The 18613-nt window shown below is 45.2% G+C and overlaps 1 protein-coding gene across 1 annotated transcript; it reads right to left on the bottom strand.

Annotated features, from left to right (window-relative positions):
• Positions 1 to 1465: 1465 nt before the first annotated feature.
• PLEKHD1 (pleckstrin homology and coiled-coil domain containing D1) lies at positions 1466 to 18315 on the bottom strand (the record flags this gene model as incomplete). The annotated part of the gene is made up of 13 exons (XM_079537560.1): positions 1466 to 1626; positions 2237 to 2386; positions 3209 to 3353; positions 4370 to 4502; positions 5010 to 5182; positions 5977 to 6070; positions 7010 to 7104; positions 7206 to 7258; positions 10149 to 10240; positions 12554 to 12630; positions 13139 to 13228; positions 13894 to 13987; positions 18167 to 18315. The coding sequence occupies 13 exons, from the start codon at positions 18313 to 18315 to the stop codon at positions 1466 to 1468; spliced, it is 1506 nt and encodes a 501-aa protein (XP_079393686.1).
• Positions 18316 to 18613: the final 298 nt, after the last annotated feature.

Raw genomic sequence — 18613 nt, forward strand, 5'->3', positions numbered from 1 at the left:
TCTGGCAGCTAAGCCCTAAGCAAGCTCTGCTTTTAGCATCATCACCTTTGTATATTTTACATCTCTGTTTTCTGACTTATATCACAGGGATGAAGTATCACTGAGCGTGCTTGCCATGTGCTCTGTAAGCACTAAGCAGTGCAGTTACTATAGTGTGGATAATTATTAGCCAGCTGCTTTTATAAAGGAGAGATTTGTACAACAAAGACATTCCTCTCATGTAAAACACAAGGTAACCAACTCCAACCTAAATACTCCACTGTGACAACCTCATGGTGAACAATGAGGAGAGACCAGAGGCCAGCCAGGAGCCCACTTCTGATTAAGCTGTACACAGGACCTCTCCCATTCCAGTCTTGGTTTGCTGGAGGTCCAGGCTAGACCATGATAGCTTGGGCTGCAATTAAAAGGACTGGCAGAGAGCAGTACAAAGTGCTGGGTAAGGGCTATTTGCTGCAGTACACATTGAAGCGGATCTCCCCAACTCCTCAGCCCTAACCTCTTGCTGCTGACAACATTTAATTTGCAAAATGGTAGTAGGTGTCATTGCTGAACAGTTCTCACTCCACTCACCTGTCCTTAAGCTTGTTTTCCTGAGGTGATGAGGAAACCATCAGAGTCAAGGCTACTCCACACTGAACTTGCCTACCATTTTCTGCACAGACCTTTTCTCCTCCTCCTGACAGCAACATAGTCAGCTGTCTTGATGAAAAAGTGTCCCCAGGGTGTTCTGCCTACAATCAGCACAGCATAGCCTTCCCTCCACCTTGCACTGATGCTACTGAGTTTTCTAGGAGATCTTTGCACATGATGCTTTTGGAGGCAAATTGTAGAACAGCTTAGGTTGGAAGAGTCCTTAAAGATCATGTAGTTCCATCTCCCCTGCCATGGGGAGAATCTTCAGGTTGGCTTCACCTTGCGCTGTTATCTCTCTACTTAAAATGTTGCTGCAGCATAAGATCGCCTTGTATTTGATGTTATGGCCTACACTGAGGAGGCAGTTTCGTAGAGGACGTTAGGTAGAACAGGTTAAATTGTGCCAGCTGGGGGTGGCTACACTGAGTGTAGCTCGGTGGCTGCTGAGTGTAGCTGGGTGGCTGAGGAAGGATTTCTCAGAAGCACCTGTTTTTAGCAGGCAGACTAGACAGCAAAGAAGAGGCACTTCCTAAGCTAAGGCCAGTGTTTCACGTTAACACCAGCTGCAGTATCTTGGCAAAACATGGCTTAACGTAAGCAGCTGAAGCAAAAAGGCATGACCCAGAGTCATCAGCAGGGAAGGTCTGCCAGACCACAGAGAGCATCCAAACTAAAGCAGAGACACTACTTGAGGGAACTGCCTACACACAACTTCCCACCATCTTCCTCACCAAAGGACGCAACTCCCTTCTGAACCCTAATGCCTGACTGCTTAGTGTTTGCAGAGCTGAATGGCAAGTTGAGATCAGAAGTCCCCTCTCAACAAGAGTCACTTTTCATCCCCTGATGATGAATCTTTGTGTGATCTCATGATTTGATAGAGTGTCTCACGGAAGTGCTGGTGACGGCTCAGTCTTTTGGCTGCCTCTTTCAGCTCCTCGATGTTTTCAGCTTCTGCATGTGAGATGATGAAGGACTGGGACTGCTTCACTGAAACAAGAGCAGCACAAAAAAGTCAGCACATTCAGTCAAGGGGACAAATCAAGGAAAGCCAAGAGGGCACCTGAGCCATGCAATCATCACGACCAAGAGCCCTAGCCAGGGGTGAACTAACCATTGCACCAACAGCTTCACCTTAATGTTTTCAGGGAAGGAAAATGCTGACAGCATTTTTCTGCTTTGTAAGTCCTTTGCTTTACCTCTCTCCAATGTTACGGTGCTGTAAAAATGGATTTGACCTCAAAGACAGCCATTTTGAGTACTGGACTAGGCAAGATATTATGCAGATGTCCCTTTCAACCTAGCTCCACGTGAATGCTTAATCATCAAAGGAAGTCAGCTTTGAGCATATTTTTTTGTAGAGACTAGGAGGCATCCCAGCAGTTACTGCATACTTTTCCACACACACAAAGAGACGGGTAACTGTGCAGATTTGCTGCCTGTTCTTCAGATAGCAAAACCCCAGGTTAGCCTATAGTTCCATGGTACTGCTAAGAACTATGCATTGTGAACCACACTTGCAGATCTTACTGCTTTTTCAGCCTCATCTGCATGCATCTGCTCCTGCAGGGCACAGAGGAAGAAGCTGCCCACTACCTACAGTCATTCCACGAAGCGCTGGCTCTCCGGCGGTGAAGGCGGCAGCTCTTTATGCGACGAGTGGCAGCTTTGTGGATGTACACAGAGTTCTTCATGATCACAGGCATCTTGGCCTCCAGCTCAGCATTGCGGATGCACTCTTCGAAGAACTCTGAAGAGAATACACCACCATGAGCAGTGATGGGAAAGACACTGCAAGCAGTGGACCTGCCAGAAGGGACTACACTCAGTGAGTCGGGGGATGATGTTCAGTACTTCCTTAGATCTTCACAAACAACATTTTGTTAAGCACCAAGACATCATCAAATTCAGAATGACAGAAACCTCTGGTGCCATACTCAAACTAGAGAAAGAGTAGCAATCATCCATTCTCCTTTTGTCTTTCCCACATCTGCTAATGATGTAACTGCAGAAAGGCAGCTTACTCTCTTTGATATTATCATACAACTTCTCAACTCTGTCATCACAGAGGGCTCTGGAGCCTCGTTGGGCATGCTTTCCTTGAAGAAATACTAGAACCAGTTAAGTCTTAAACTGCAGAAAGGGAGGAGCTGGCAACACTGTCATGGACACATCCAGATGTGCCATGAACACACAGGGATTTCTAATAGCGCAGCAAATATTAGTGGTGGAGGGCTGCAGCAATCACCTAGGAGGACTGAGCAACGTGTGCTATGCCACAGTTCCCTGTTTGACTTTTTGGAAAGCCTTTACACTTCTCTCTGCCCGTAGGTTTGTCTTCTACTACATAGGGAAGTATGGAGTAATACTGTACTCCTTTGAGGGTGAAGCATCAAGTGATGCACAACATACTGTGACTCCTCCCAAGGATGGTGAGGTTACAAAGAGTTGGGAGAGCACTCCAGGTGCAGCCTTACTAATTTGGGAACCACTTTTTGAGTCTGGGAAGATGGGAAGAAATATTTCCTCCTGGGGATCACTCATCAGTAGAGAAGATGGATGACAGACTTACTTCTCAGATTACTGACATCCGCTTTCATCTTCTCCTCCCTCTCCTTGTTACGATCCAAAGAATTTAAGCCTTGCTCCAAGCTCTGCAATGCTTCCTCAGCTTCCCTCAGTCTCTTTTCCAGTTCCATGCGCACCTTCACCTCAGCCTGAGGAAGACGAAAAGAACAAATGCTCCTGAAAACAGCTTGTGTATCAGTAAGCCTCCTGCAACTCAACAGGTTTGCAAGAGACCCAATGAAAGATTAACAGTCAGGAAAACCAATAGAAATAAGACACAATTTGTTTATTGTATCTTCAGACAGAACTAAAAGTACAGATGTTTCAGCAATTCTCCTCTATTCTGACTTCCCTTTTCAGAGCTGCCCTCTCATCTTATGAACAACACGAAGTCAAAGATAGTACTCCAGCACCTGAATTCATACTTATGGAAGAATTTGAACAAGAACAGGACTTCCTTCCATCCTAAATAGACTTGAAACAAAGGCAGTCAGTTCCCACAAAGGGGTGGACAGTAATTATTTTCAGAAACAAAATACAGTAAAAATTAGGAAAAAAAGGGGTGAAGTGGTAGCTTAGTAAACAAGCATAACTCATACAAACTTAGGTCAACTTAGCTTTAGTATGGCCAGCTGGAATGTTAAAGGATAAAAACTTCTTAGAAATGCAGGAAAAAGATGAGACGGGGGATACTTTTGGACAAAATATTTGGAGAAGGGTTTTGAGTGTCAAACAGCCAGTAACTACTTACACTTTTCTTAGTTTAAAATAAAACAACATGACTTTGTCCAATTGTCTTTGTCTAGATCACCATTTCTCTCATGACTGAGACAATTTCTATACTAGCGTTTGAAGTAACCTTCATTCTTGACTGCATCTACTGTCCTGTATTATTGCCCCACTTTCATCTTTAGATGATGCTTTCACATGAACAAAGGGAAATAATTTTTACTGAATAGGTTAATCAGCGTCAGAATGAGAAAATAAATAAAAGTGCTACACAGATACAGTGTGGCATCCTCATGTGTAACTGTGATATGAAGCATAGCAAACAGAGAGCTTTTACCACAGAATGAGAACAAATCTCTCTTTTGATGGGAGATGATCTGAAAGAGAAGGAAGTCCGGGCCCAGGGATAGCAATGCATGATGCATATAGTCAGTACCTTGAGGTCTCTCTCTGTCTGCTGCTTCTCCGCAGTCAGCTCTGAGAGCGAGTTCTGCAGCGCTTGCGACTGGGAAGAGTAAAACTCTCGCTCCGCCTCCAGGGCTCGGGACCGCTCCTCATTCTCCTTCATCCTGGAGCATGGAAGAGAGAAAGAATCCCACCATCCCACCCCAGTATGACTCACACAGAGGAAGGGCCTAGGTATTGAGTAGGGGTATGTGTAACTACCAGGCTGCCGTGAGCAAAGAGGTGCTAAAGGCAGCATTATCTGCATTTTCACTTCAGTAGTGCAGGCATGGCTGGAAAAAGCCATGTGGGCAGTTCCTCAACCTTGCTTTGTGTTGGCAACCTAAAAGAAAGACAGCAGACAGCCACAGCATGAGGCACCACAAATCCTGATCACGGTTAGATCTGTCCACTTCTCTCTACCACATCCAGAAGATGAAAGTAGGGATTTCACCTTCTTATAGGCCCTAGGGTAAACATGGGAAGAGTTTTGAGGGGACCCTAGCTTTCTGGGTCACCCTTTCTGATTGCCTCCCATCTGTGAGGAGAAAAAAAACTACCTCTTTTCCCACCAGAAGGCATCTCAATCCACATCCCTGTCACCACTGTAAGAGCCTTTGTCCCCATTTCACCTCTTCTCTGCCAGAAGTTTCTCTTCCAGGAGTTGCTGCATCTTCTCTTCAATGTGCTGCAGGCTGCAGTGCAACCCCCAGCTGGGGCTTTGCTCCTCGCTAGGACTGGTTGAAGGTGGGCTTTCATTTGTTTCCAACATCTCCAACATTTGCTGCTTTTCCATAGAAAGCTCCTTGAAGAAGGACAGAAGCTGTGAGCATCAACCAGGTCTTATATTTGCTCCTTTTTCTGTCTGGCTCCTCATTATTGAGTTCTTCCATCTTTACACCCACGTTCCTCATTCAGGTTAAAAACAGGTAATACAAGGCAATAGGATGTACCATGCTGCAAAGTGTTTGGTCTGTTGTATAGCTGAAGTACAAATGCTCCTTCCCTAACCATTCAGATCTTTTTCTCCTACCCATAACTGTGGTTAGGAGAAGATTTCAGGAGGAACATCCTGAAATCCTGTCCAGATTTTGGACATCAGCAATTGATTTTTGGACTAATTTGTGGGATTAAAGTTGGTTGCCTTCAGCAAGCTAGCTAGGCTGAAATTTCACAAAAACTATATGCATTTAGAAAAGTCATTCTTTTCCTCTCCATCAGAACAACACCAAGTAAATATAAGGGTTTAACACATCAGCACTCCATTTCCTAAATTCTTGTATGGTATACAGTTCTCTGGGAACAATGCTTCAGCCTGTGAGCAAAGATACCTCTCTGCTACTCTAATTTCTACCAGGGCTTATGGAGCTACTGTTCAAAAATCAAATAGCTATGTGGTTTGCCGGGTTCTTTGCCAGTTCTAATCCTTTTCTGAAGAGGATTTTGGCCTTCATATCAGCTACTGAAAGAATCAGTTCATCTGCCCAGGGTTGACTTTGACATTAACAGATTAGGTTCATGCTACAGGACAGCAGTGCGTTCAGTCCTGGTAACTCCTCACAGACTGCTGCCATTCAGAAGCGACAAGTGGTCACTCACCTCCAGGTTTTTCTGTAAGGACTGAGTCAGGCTTCGCAACTCTTTCTTTTCTTCCTCCACTCCATTAAGGGAGCGGGCTGTGAGCTCTAGCTCCCTAAAGAAGGAAAAATGGTGATAGCTATGGTAGGGGAATGCTAGCCCCACAAACCACATTCAGACTGCACAGGCTGTGGACTTCAGTTGCAGGACCTGCTACTGGTGGTTGGTGCAGGCAGTCCTCGAGAAGCAGGAATTCCAGGCAGGAGTGTGCCAGAAAGCACCACACCTTGGACAAACTACAGGCATCCAGAAAATGAGCTGTGCCTCCCAGTGGAGCAAAAACCATCCCCTACGGGCTTCGCTTGTGAGGGCAGGACCATGATTACAGCTCGCAGAGCACAGACAGCAGGAATGAGTAAACAGGCGTATATCTATGATAACAAAAAAGGCTTATAAAAACCACTCCAGCTTTTCTGAGATGTTGTTTTGGGAGAAAAAGAAAAGAAAAAGAAAAATGCCATTTCAACACTCAGAATTTGCCCTTAGCTCTTAGCTAGGGCCCTTAGATCTTTCCCCTTCTATAGACATTTCTTGCTAATATTCTGCATAGTGTTGCTCTCAAAAAGACAAAATTATTCTTAGTGAGGCAACTTCAACCTCCACCCGTTCATCTGTGTGTGCAAAATCTGGCTGAGATGTCTGGAGCCCATGGGGCTGGTGCGAATAAAACTGGTCTTGTCATTGAAATCCTGACATCTGCCTGTTGCTATACAGCCTCAATTAACCCAGGGTTTGCTTATGTCTCAGCTTCTCGAAAATGAGGTTGCTGGAGTCTTGAACAGCAAATGAAACTAGGATGCATTCTATTGGTCAATCAACAGCATCAAATGCAAGACATCAGCCATTCCTGTTTTGGTCAATACTGCATTTATCTCCTTCGTATATAGGCAAAACCAATGAGTTTTACCCATTGCTTTGATCCCCAACCTCACCAGCACTCCCAGCAAGTGAGGAGTTGGTGTCCTTCTCCTGTGTGACCAGCTCAAGCCCTCACCGCCTGATCTGCTCCTGCTCCAGCCGCAGCTCCCGTACCACCTCTTCAAACCGCTGCTTCTCTGCCTCCAGCACCTGGTTCAGACGTTCCAATTCCTGCACCAAGAGAAGAGGCAGGAGAGCACTCCACACTACTTCCAGCCTCCCAGCCCCACCCCAAGGGAGCTGAATGGAATTGGCTTGTGAGGAACACCCACCTCTTTCTGCTCCCTCTGCAGACACAACTCTTCTGTTTCTTCCATCAGTTTATCTGCAAACATATGCACGCATAGAGGCCAAATTGCAGACAAATGCAATTTCTATCCCGGGGATGTTTATGTGTGAGAAGTACTGACTGTTGGGAACTTGTAAATGCATTACCTATTGCTCTGTGCTTATCTTTCTGAGACTCCAAGGGCTCTTGATTACACTAATGGGATATTCTATAATTTCCCTCCTGCCAAATAACTTTATAAACTAAACAATCTTACTGCTGCGTACTCCTTCCAAAAGCTCCTCCCAAGATTTTTTAAAACCTTAATGAACAACATTAATGAACAAACCTTTGCCAGTCTCTATCTGACTTAAGAAAACAACCTCCTTTCTGCTTCACACAGAATCACAGAATCACCCGGGTTGGAAGGGACCCCAAGGATCATGTAGTTCCAACCCCCCTGCCTAGCAGGGCCACCAAACATACACATTTAGATCAGGTTGCCCAGGACCCCGTCCAACCTGGCCTTGAACACGTCCAAGGACGGGGCATCCACAACCTCCCTGGGCAGCCCGTTCCAGGGCCTAACCACTCTCCTTGTACAGAATTTCCCCCTAACGTCCAACCTAAATCTTCCTTCCTTCAACATCCTTCAACTTCAACTTCCTTCAACTTCAACTTCCTTCCTTCACAAGGAAGCTAAGGCATGGAAGGGCTAAGCAACACACAGAGTCGCTCACAGCACAGTAGCAGGCTGTTCTCATACATTCCAGTGCCCCATCCTTACCCTCCCAGCACCCTCTGCATTAACCCCTCCAGGCTCAAGTGGGAGAAGGTCTCCCAGCTTCCCTCGAGTCAAGAAAGGGCTCTAAAACATACTACAAGATTTGAATTATGGGGAAAACCATTGCCCATGCAATCAAAGATTTCAGTTTACTAAACCTGCCTAGATGCTCTAAATCTTTAGTAAAATCAGTGGAATAACTTTACCTAGAAAGGCAAAGGTCTATAGGGTCCTTCATAAAGCATATAAAGTTGACATCTATGGATGGTTTACCTTGCTACCAGTTTCCTTGGTATCAGAGTGGATATCCTGGTATCCTGGCAGGATTACAACTGCTGGGAGATACACAGACCTCTACTGCCTTCCCATAGCAGTGCTCCTCATGCCAACACTAACCTTTATGCTGCGAAAGCCCTGCTGGCAGTCACTGCTGCCTTTCTGCCCACTTCCATCCTCTTTCTGCTTGCCAGGAGTCCACACAGCTAAATTACAGATACACAGAGACTCTCACACTCTTTTAAACTCTCCTTGGTGAGGCCAAGCCCAAGGCTTGAGGGGCTTCAGCAACAACCCTGACTGAAAGGGAAACCCGGATCCCAAGTGGATAAGGGTATATGGAAGGGAACCCAAGGGGACTCGGAATTCTCCAGAGCAGGGATGAAGGACAATATCTGTGTTCTCCAAAGAGCATTGACCAGCTGCCAGCAGCAGTGCCTGACCTCAAAACTTAACTACAGGATGGACACAGACCACTGAAGATGAGGCTAATGAGGCAGAAAACTCAGCACTCAAATAAGAGTAAACGTACAGCTGCCGTCAAAGGAAAGTAACTGTGAAAAATCACCAGCTAAGAATAATCTTGTCATCACAGACCAAATAAACCAGTGAAGTATGTATTTTGCACTTCAAATATCTTGCTTTGTACAGGATGTGTTTTCAATTGCTGCTGTATCATCTTGTCTTTTACCATACTTTGGCCTTAAGCTCTTTATTCAGCTCTGGTATTTGCAAAACAATGCTTTGATAAAACTTTCCTGTTTCTAACTTTCTGCCTATCTCTCCAGGTTCTCCTCTCAGTGCTCCCTGTTATCTCTGTGTAAGGCGTGGAGCCACTGCTCCCTGCCTATCTCACACATGAGCTATCTATCCATCAGCTCACACATGACAACATGTCTTGATATGCAACAGTGATCATAGCTTACATATGAGATGATTTATGGAGATCACCCTTGGTCAGTAGCCTGATGGTTAACAATAGACAGCAGGAGACAGTTTGATGTGTCACTAACTCACCTACTGCAGGCGGCCTAAGCAAAGCACTGGACTTGCTATAGGATGGATTATGTGACCATCAGCTCACAGCCTAGAAGAAGTTCTACACCTACCCTGCGGAATGCTTTGCCTAGCTTAGGAGGCATCTGGGTTGAAGAGGCTGCCCTCCCTTTGCTCTTGCAATAGCAAGTGGAGAGTGGCAGCTTCACCTCCTAGGGCAGTCAGAGCACCCAGCATATTGCTGTCCAGAGGATGGTTTCTGAGAGACTGCAGTATTTAACCTCCAGAAGTATCTTCCAACCTAAATTATTCCATGTTCACTTGGAGAAACTGCTCTCACCATTGCCCACAGACACAGTAATAGAAATTAGCCATAAGACACCACAAACAAGAAAAAACCCTGAAAACGCTCCCAATTTCAGCATGAACAACGTGGGGAAAATGCAGACAAAGACTGAGCAGACATAGACAAAGAAAGATCTAAGGGGAAAAGAAAACCCAAAACAACCATGTATAAAATGCTCTGATCAAGCTCAGAAACACCGGTCCTACTTAATTCAGGACAGAGAGGTATTGGCTGGTAGCCTAGCGAGCAGGTGAGACCAGCACATCCCAACAGTTGCACAGGGCAGTCAGCAGGAGCTGCAGGACTGCAGAGTTCTGGCCACGGCACACTCTTCCTTTCATCTGATGACTCTGATGTCTGGATCTTACCTTAACTTTTCAATTCCCTTCAGAACCAGAACCTTAGCTGCTGGCTATTCAAAAGCTTCACCTTGTAAAAGTCATCAGTAAAATACTATAGCTGCTTGGCTTGACTGAGCTGACAGTTCCAGAAAGGCCAAATGACTATTTTGGGTTTTACAGCTTTTAGAAGTAAGAGTTTCCTACCTACATACTCCTGTTTCTCCTTGGCCAGCTGCAGTCCTTGGGCTTCCAGGCTCTCGATCATGGCTTCTCCCAGCTGGGCATTCTTCCAGGTCCTAGGGAGAGCACACACAAAGCAGACAATAAAAGAGAGCTAAGAGTCCCACAGAGAGAGGCAGAGGGACTCAGCCCAGCCATCTATCAAGGAATTCAAGCACACTCTCAGTGGGAATGGCAATTCTCTAAATTCTTCTCCACAAGTGACTTACAAATTTTCCTGACACTCAATAGCAGAAAGTTTACAGGAACAGTGCTTCAGCACAGCACAGCTATTCAAACATTCCTCTAGTGTTTCAGAGATTGCTGTACTAAGCTTAGTCTTAAGTGCTCCAGCTGCAATATGCTGTACTTGGAACACAATAAATGGATCCTGACAGATTTCAGAACCAAATTTTAGCTTTTAACTCAGCTAACATCCAATTTGCTGGTGAGATTGTCTTCCATTGTCCAATTACTATTTTAGCCAATTTTCCACTTCAAACGTTAACTACTTATTGGCCCCTTCTCACAGTTTTTTATCCTCAGCCTTCCTGGTATCCGTCATCCATCCACCTTGCAGCAAATCAATTTCTCCACTAAATTGGTAAGCCACTAGAATTAGGTGTCTGGCCCTACTCTGAGATAAGTGCCTCTCCCTGTAAAAGCATTGAGGGATCAGAGATAAAAGCCAGATGAGAAGCTGGCAGGTATGGAAAGTTAAAGGAAGCAGGCATATTCAAAGAATAGCTTGCATTACTGTAGTACCATTGACCAGAGGATCTCAAGGTCTCTTGAAAACATTACGAAACTAAGCTGCAAAAAAAGCCTGTGGAGCAGATACCCATTAGTGACTGAGTTGATGGACAGAGTAGGCTTCAATACAGAGACTAAATAACCAAGGATGCAGACACACAAATCAGAAACAGAACTAGAAATTGAGTTCACTGCTCTGCTCACTTCTATAGATTTTCCATTAGATAACAGTAGCTACACAGATAAAATACATTAAATGTACATGTAAAATTAATCCAAATCTATTTTTATAGGTGCACGCACAGAAAGAGCAATCACTGCCCAGAAGTTTTGCCTTCTTAGTTAAATCACAAGGGAGCTTATGAATTAGATGCCTGTAAGCCTTCCTGCACCAGGCCTCTCTGTGAGCCATTTGAATCTCTTATAAAACGTTTCAGTACAACCTGTGCCTTGTCTCTGACAGAAGCGAGACAAATATATTAAACATACATCACCCCAGGCACCTCACACCTCCAGCAGCCCAAGCCCTGAGCTCCTTGCAGACAGCTGGATTTCTTTCCAACTAACGAGCATTTAGGATATTTCCAACACACAGAGGAAATTAGAATGCTAATTTAAAAGGTGATGTTGTGCCCACAGGTAGACCTCTTCATCCTGAGTGAGAGCACGTGGGTGTGAATGTGTTTTTCCACTGATGAGCTCTGATGTAGGATGAATCTGGGCCCAGAGAAGCCACAGCAAACAACTGAAACAAGGGAGGGAGAGTTTATCATATAATTACATGGAGAGTTTCAAAATGGATGCAGCCTATAATGGGTCTCTTTATTAGATTCACGTTTTCAGTGCTCCCTCCTTAGCCTCACAAGATGTATTCCTGTCTGTAACCTGAAGTTGCCTGCATGCAGTACATGCACTGACTACAGCTGAGAGGGGTACAAATACTTGGTTATTCTGTACTTCCTTCCACGCAAATTTTCCTTAGAAAATGACACGTTACTTGAAGTACTGTAAAGGGCCAGGAAGACTCTTGGAACAAGTAGAAAGTGCCTTTATAATATACTTATGAAAAAAGAAAAAGAAAAAAAAAAGAAAAAACCCTCAATATTGTATCGTATGTAGATCAACTCTACTTACTATCCAGCACAATCATCCTCTATTCCAATCCTTTTGCAGCACTAGAAACATCTATCCAGCTTTGCCTGCATTTTACCTCATTTGTGCACGTCCACAACCAGTTTCTAGAGATGCTTTGCACTTCATGGTCCACAGGGCACTTGTACTGCCCTAGTTCCTTCTACTTAACAGCTTAATAAGAATCATGTGTGTAATGGGGGATGAGTAGATGGGACACAATGTATGGCCCCTCAGGGATTCAGGCTATTTGGAGGCAGAACTGTCTAAATAGGTGATGTGGAGGTCAAGGGTGTACTTTGGCCAGTGGCCTAGAAGAACAGTGACAGGAAAGGGATCTCTGCTTAGAAGACTACTGGAAGCAAGGAGGAAATGGCACAATGAAGGATTTCACACATACAGAGCCACTGGTAGGAGTGCCTGAGCTTGAGTTGGCTCTTAGGCCATGGCAGCCACAAATATCTATAGAGCAGATCCAAGAAAAGAAGGAATAGAAAGCAGCTTACACTTTTCCAGATTCCTGCAGCATCTCCAGCCACTGAGCCTGCTCAAACTCTGATTCAGCTGCTAGAACGATGTTACCCTAGAACAAGGGAGGGGGAAAATAAAACAAACAACAACAGAAAGAACAGATTAGTAGGCTGGTGCCTTCCATGCCTGTGTGCCCAGGGCATGGACTGGGCACTGCTATGGCAGAAGGAGACATTCACCTCCATGGGAGGCATCATATGGGACTAAATACGTCATTCTTGCTTGGAAGGAGATACACACAGCAAGCAGTCATGGCAAGAATAAAGTGGCAGGGAAGGGGAATAGGGAGAAATGAGCTCTCGGGTTCCCAAATCTCTATCAACTGATTTGCTAGTATACCAAGAGCTGCTGCCAAAAGAGGAAGCTTCCTTGCTGGTTGTCATTGCAGGAGCAGCAGCAAAGATTTGAGGGGACTTGAGATGTGAAGCCACCCTCTCTCACAGGAGGGCTTGCCCAGAGAGGGTAAGCACACATTGACAGGGTGGAAAAATTAAGCTTAGCTCATCCACAATAACTGCTTTTGTTTTTACCTAGAGAACATAAAAAAGAAGTCTACTTACATGGAAGTCTTCATGAGAGATCTTTATGGCATAAGGCATATTGGGCTCTTCTTTGGGTTCCACAATGCAGCCCCCCAGGGGTATGACACCCTGGGGATGAACCAGAGCACTCCAATCAGTCATCAAATTCAAGTATAGTGCTTACAACTAATCAGGAACTGAGCTGCCACCCTTGGCCACTTGTGGGACCCTAACCTGCCTTGTATTTTCCAGAGAGGCAATAGGCACAGCTCCTGAAAAGCAGATGGATTCCCATCACCACCACCAGACACACCCACCTCCAAGTGGTGTCTTAAAGGGGGGTAAAGACTGCTCCCCTGCACCCAGCTTGGAGAAAAGGTTGAGGGCTAGAACTCAGGTGTGGAATCTCTTTTTTCATTGAATAGCTGATCTCTTGAGAAGAGCTTAACAGCATTTGCACAGGTTAGTACAGATCAGGAACAACCAGCAAAACTGGTTGCCTTTGCCAACTGTATTCTCACAAAATCAGTTGATGAGGAAATCATGCAAACCAGGGAGCACATTTACTATTAAGGGAAGAATTAAGGCCATGTATCTGATGAACCAGTAAGAAGCCTGAAAGAGAAACTGACAATTCTCACTTTTTTTTTTTTGAGGCCTCTCTGGCCTTACCTCCTCTTCACTTGCAGTCTCATAATAAATAAAGAAATAAATAAATAAAACAAAAAAAAACCCACAACACAACAAACACCTAGGAGCAGAATAACCTCCTCTGCCACACAAACACTGCTCACCTTGGGGTGGATATTAAAGTATTTATTGCTCTCAAAGCTCTTCTTCTCACTCTCAGCATAGTAAAGCAGGAAACTCTCCTTAATGATGAAGAACCTTTAGGACAGAAAAGAAATAAATTCTGCTAGAACAGAGTTCTTGATTCACAGCACAAGAAGATGTCCACCTGAAAGGTGAAGAGTTGACCATTCCCATCTAAACTTCAGATGGGATGCCTCACTTCTGTCCAAAGGTGCTAGTGCTTCACAGTGAACTCTAAGTTCTAGCATGCAGCATGAAGACAAACCATAGCAGAATTTACTGGCAGATAAATGGGACAGAGGTCTGCACCCAAGAAAGGATCCCAGCCAAAGTGTTTTGACATCTTGACCTGTGCCTATTTTGTCTAGTTCATATAGTGAACTCAACGTATTGGAAGAGAGCCACCACTCTTTTTTTGTGGCTCTCTCACATGGGCTAAAAGCAATTACTAGCTTATTTTTGCCATCAGCTTCCTGTCACCCTCTGTCACCTCATTGCCTCTTGCCAGCATAAGCCAGAAAGGAAGCATTCTCTCTGTAACACTGAGTCATATGGCAGGGAGAGCAACGAGGCAACATCCTCGAGCAACTCTCAAAGGCAAAACATTTGTCATGAGAGAACTCAGGAGCTGAAATGAATTGTACTGATATTTTTAAGCAGAGCTGTTAGCAAAGTCTTCTGCCAATGGCGTTTGTAAATAGGAAGGAAATTTAATTTTTTTTATATATGTGTCACATTAAAATGTGCCATGTTCTGCAGTTAGCCTTAGGTATGCTCTGATGAATGCTGCATGGTAGCCACGAGCATCACAGCTCCTGTAAAGCAAGCCTGTAATTTACCAGAGCATGTCCTCAACATTGTAATGTTGAGGAAAACCACTTCTAGTTTATTTGGATGTTCAAAATTCCTCTAGGAGAGTCCCTCTGCTTGAAGAAAATTGATGTTGCATTTACACTGCAGGCAATGGTACAGGAGAGAGATATTTGACTTCACTTAAATTCAGTCTGAATACTTGCAGCACTCAACAAAGCTGAGGGGCAGCTGAAAAGACAGAGACTAGTTAAAGAAGTTAACAACAAAATGTTTTGCACTTTCTATAGAAAAGATCTGCAGCAAGCTCAGGCTCTGGACCTACCACGAGCCTGCTTCAAAACGTGACAGCTCGTGAACATGTGCACATTTACACACAGAAATGTTCAGAGCGTACAAAGAGCAGCAGCAATTCGTATGCCCCAGTTTCTCTTTTCCTTGCCCGTTCATCTGTACCTGCTGTGTTGCCATCGGCAGTGTGGAGATGCCCACTTGCTGTCTCAGCAGGACGCTGCTTTCTCACACATTGACCAGCTCCCCCTCGTGTCCTGATCACAGCATTGCAAAATCTCACTGGACGGAACAGCATGACTCAAGGTTCAAGGCTCTCTTCTGCGCTGGGCGTATTCAGTCAGCTGGGAACTGCAGAGGAGCTGATAGAGGGGAGCGCAGCCTGCAGCACCAGCCCAGACTCTGTGTTACTGTAAGAGGTGGCAAGGAGATGTACTGTCCGTGGGCACAATTGTTCTGGGAAGCACCATCCTAAACACCTCTCACCAGCATCACAGGTAGGGGAGCAAGGCTGTTTCCTTGTGATAGCAGGTGGGGTTGAGGAAGAGCATCTCAGAATAGGTGTGGGGCTGAGCTGTGCACACAACTCTGAGACACTGACATAAGGCATTTTACAGATTTAGCAGCGGGCACAGCTGTTGGACACGGTCAACAGATTTAAAGGAAACATTTGATAAGCAGCTAAAGATGCTGATACTGAACTACACACCATTTCTAATCTAGCCTGCTTTAACCTCTGTTATAACCTCCACTTGTTACATACTTTTGGGACACTCAGTGTTCCTGATAATCCCCACATAACGGATTATGCTCCAGCGGAAAAACAAAATAAGACCATGAACACTGATCTGTCCAGATTGACGTGCCTCTGACAGATGAGTGAACTTTCACACCCCTGACCTCATGAGCATGGTGAGAATCTGTGGGTATTTGGAATGAAAAAGTATAAAAATAGGAGCTTAAAAAAAATACAGTAAGTAACAGAAAAACCCACAGGCAATAAATAAGAAAGACTACTGGACATCAGCTGGTGGAGGAATAAAGAAGTTAGGAAACTGAGTAGTATCCTAAGCACCTGGAGAGCAGCAGCAGAGGGGAAAGAGGAGGCAGCACTCACTCTGTGCAGCACAAGGAGTGCAAGAGCCATTAGGCAGCCCTTCGGCTGTTTGTTGTTAGATCCTGCTCCAAGAAACCATTAGAATGACAGTGTAAAAAAACTGGAATATAAGTGGAACAGTGACAAGCAGAGGGATTCATCTGTGAAGGCGGAGATGATGTGGTCTTCTCAGATTAGCTGTACTGATCCATACCAGCCAGCAGGGATACCTGCTCTCTGGGGATAAAACACTGTCTTTGTATCACAGAGGGCTAACGAGATTAAGTAGCTAATCATTGCACAAGTTTTTGAAATGAGGTGAGCGTTTGCCTTACAACTGCTGCACTCTTGCTGCTCTTGCCCTACAGCAGGTTTCAGGGCACCAGCCCGGGAGCACATGTGGCAGGTCCTGGTCATTGCAACAATTCTGATCCAGGTCTCGGATTTCAATTGCTAAATCATCAACCACCAAAGCTCTGGATGCTGTCTGGACTTTTTCTCCAACCTGTTATCTGTTCAGTACCTATCTAAGAGATAGATATCTCTATCAGTCTCTATCTCAAGCACAAGGTACTATTGACTGGTGCCCTATTGGTGTTATGGAGCAGAACCCAACTGCAGAGGTACTTGAATGTACTGGGACAGCCCCAGATCTCCTCTGTCCCGGAAGAAAATGACACAGGGAGTCACAACCTGGCACCACCACATCTCTCCCATCTGCCCTATGCCAATGCCTCCTTATGTCCTACTGCCAGGCTCAGCCCAACCCTGGGACCAGTTCTCACTTCCATTGTCGGCTCTCCTGGCTCGGGAAAGCCCTCATCCCAAGTCCTACAAGCACCTCAGAGACACCTCCCATTTCCCCAAAGCCCCACTGCTCCCCCAGGACCAGCTGCTGTGCCCACAGCAACCCTACCACACCGGCTCTGCCCTGCACTGCCTCCCACCTCCTCCCACTTGCTGTTACTGAAATATTTACAGCTTGCTTAGGATGGGGGACTTGTAGGAATAGAAAAGCACTAAATAAATAATGACAGAGCACCAGGCCATTTGCCTTTAAGAAATTTTGATTAGGAAGAAGAAAGCCTTTTAAGAACGTGTTCTTCATAGTAAATTACCTTCCCCTATGTTATTTTGTCCACTTGTTTTCACCAACAGCCACATCAGTTTCCAGATATCATCCATTTCAATAGCAATGCTTGCTGAGCAGGGAACACCAGCACAAGCCCTCTCTCTAGCAAAAAAACAGGCCATCTCTTTCAGGACAGCAAGCACAGCATAAAACCTGCATGTATCACACAGATGGCCACAAGCACACACTTCCCCAGCAACGTTTAACTACCTATTGAGCCAGGCCATCTTGGCAGGTTTAAATTGAAGTTCCATGAGAGCAATGCCACTTTCCAGCCCCAGAGACAGCTTGGGTTCCTGTGAACTTCTCTTAACAATTAATTTGGGCCTCTTCCCAGTGGAAAGGTAGGGGAAAAGGAAAACAATACTTTGATTTTCTGGCATGTTTTCATCTAAGTTATCAAACTAGAGAAGGAAGGTAAGGACTGTTATCCTTCTTTTAAAGACTGTAACAACAGATCTTGGGTTAGAAAATGTCTGGCAATATTAGGGGGAACACATGGAGCTTTACAGCTGCAGGTCTTGAAACTGATCAGCTTGCCAATGACATCCATCAGGAGTGACACTGACCTGCATACCAAGAATGCAGGAGGGAGAATTAGTCCATCAGATCACATACCTACCAGGAACCACAACCAGAGTTGTGCATAAGAATGTGGTACATTCCAATGTGCAGAAACATTCCAACCCAGCCGTCTTGTACCCAGGCAGCTCATGGAATAAATGAATCCCTATTGTTATCCTGCAGTGCCTGTATGATATGGTACAGGCACGCAAAGAGGAAAGCACACCTGTGTGAAGCTGGCTCAGGACAGCAGGGAAGCTCTGCCTGAAGCTTCACCCCTCAAATCTGTGGCACTTAACAAGAGCCTGAGAGCTCAGCTGACACCCCAGCCCCGCATCCCACTGCAGCAACCGCAGCTCACCTCCTGGACCACTTGGCCGACTGCCTCCCGAAAGGTCTCTTCCACAGCACTCCATACAGCTGCACTTTGGTGCTGATGTCTAGAGCATCCGAATCTGCCTGCTCCATGGATGGAGAAGGAGACACGGAGCTGGATTTGGAAGCAAACATGATAGATGGGTTTGGTTCCAACTCTCCCCCACTGCTCAATGGCTCAGAGAATCCGATTAAATGCAGCGAGCCAGAAGGACACAGTCAACCCGAGCAGCACACAGGCTGGGCTACGGACAGAATCAATAACGTGGCTGCTCAGCACTCAGTCAATAATTCCCTCTCTGATGCACAGACAATGAAGCTTCTTCATTCCATATGGCTTCCTGATGCATTAAGAACAGAGCACATCCCAGACTAAGAAATGAATTAAAAAAAAAAAAAAAAAAAAAAAAAAAAAAAAAAAACCACCAAAAAA

This window comes from Tetrao urogallus (assembly GCF_951394365.1).
Source record: "Tetrao urogallus genome assembly, chromosome: 6".
Classification (NCBI taxonomy): Eukaryota; Metazoa; Chordata; class Aves; order Galliformes; family Phasianidae; genus Tetrao; species Tetrao urogallus.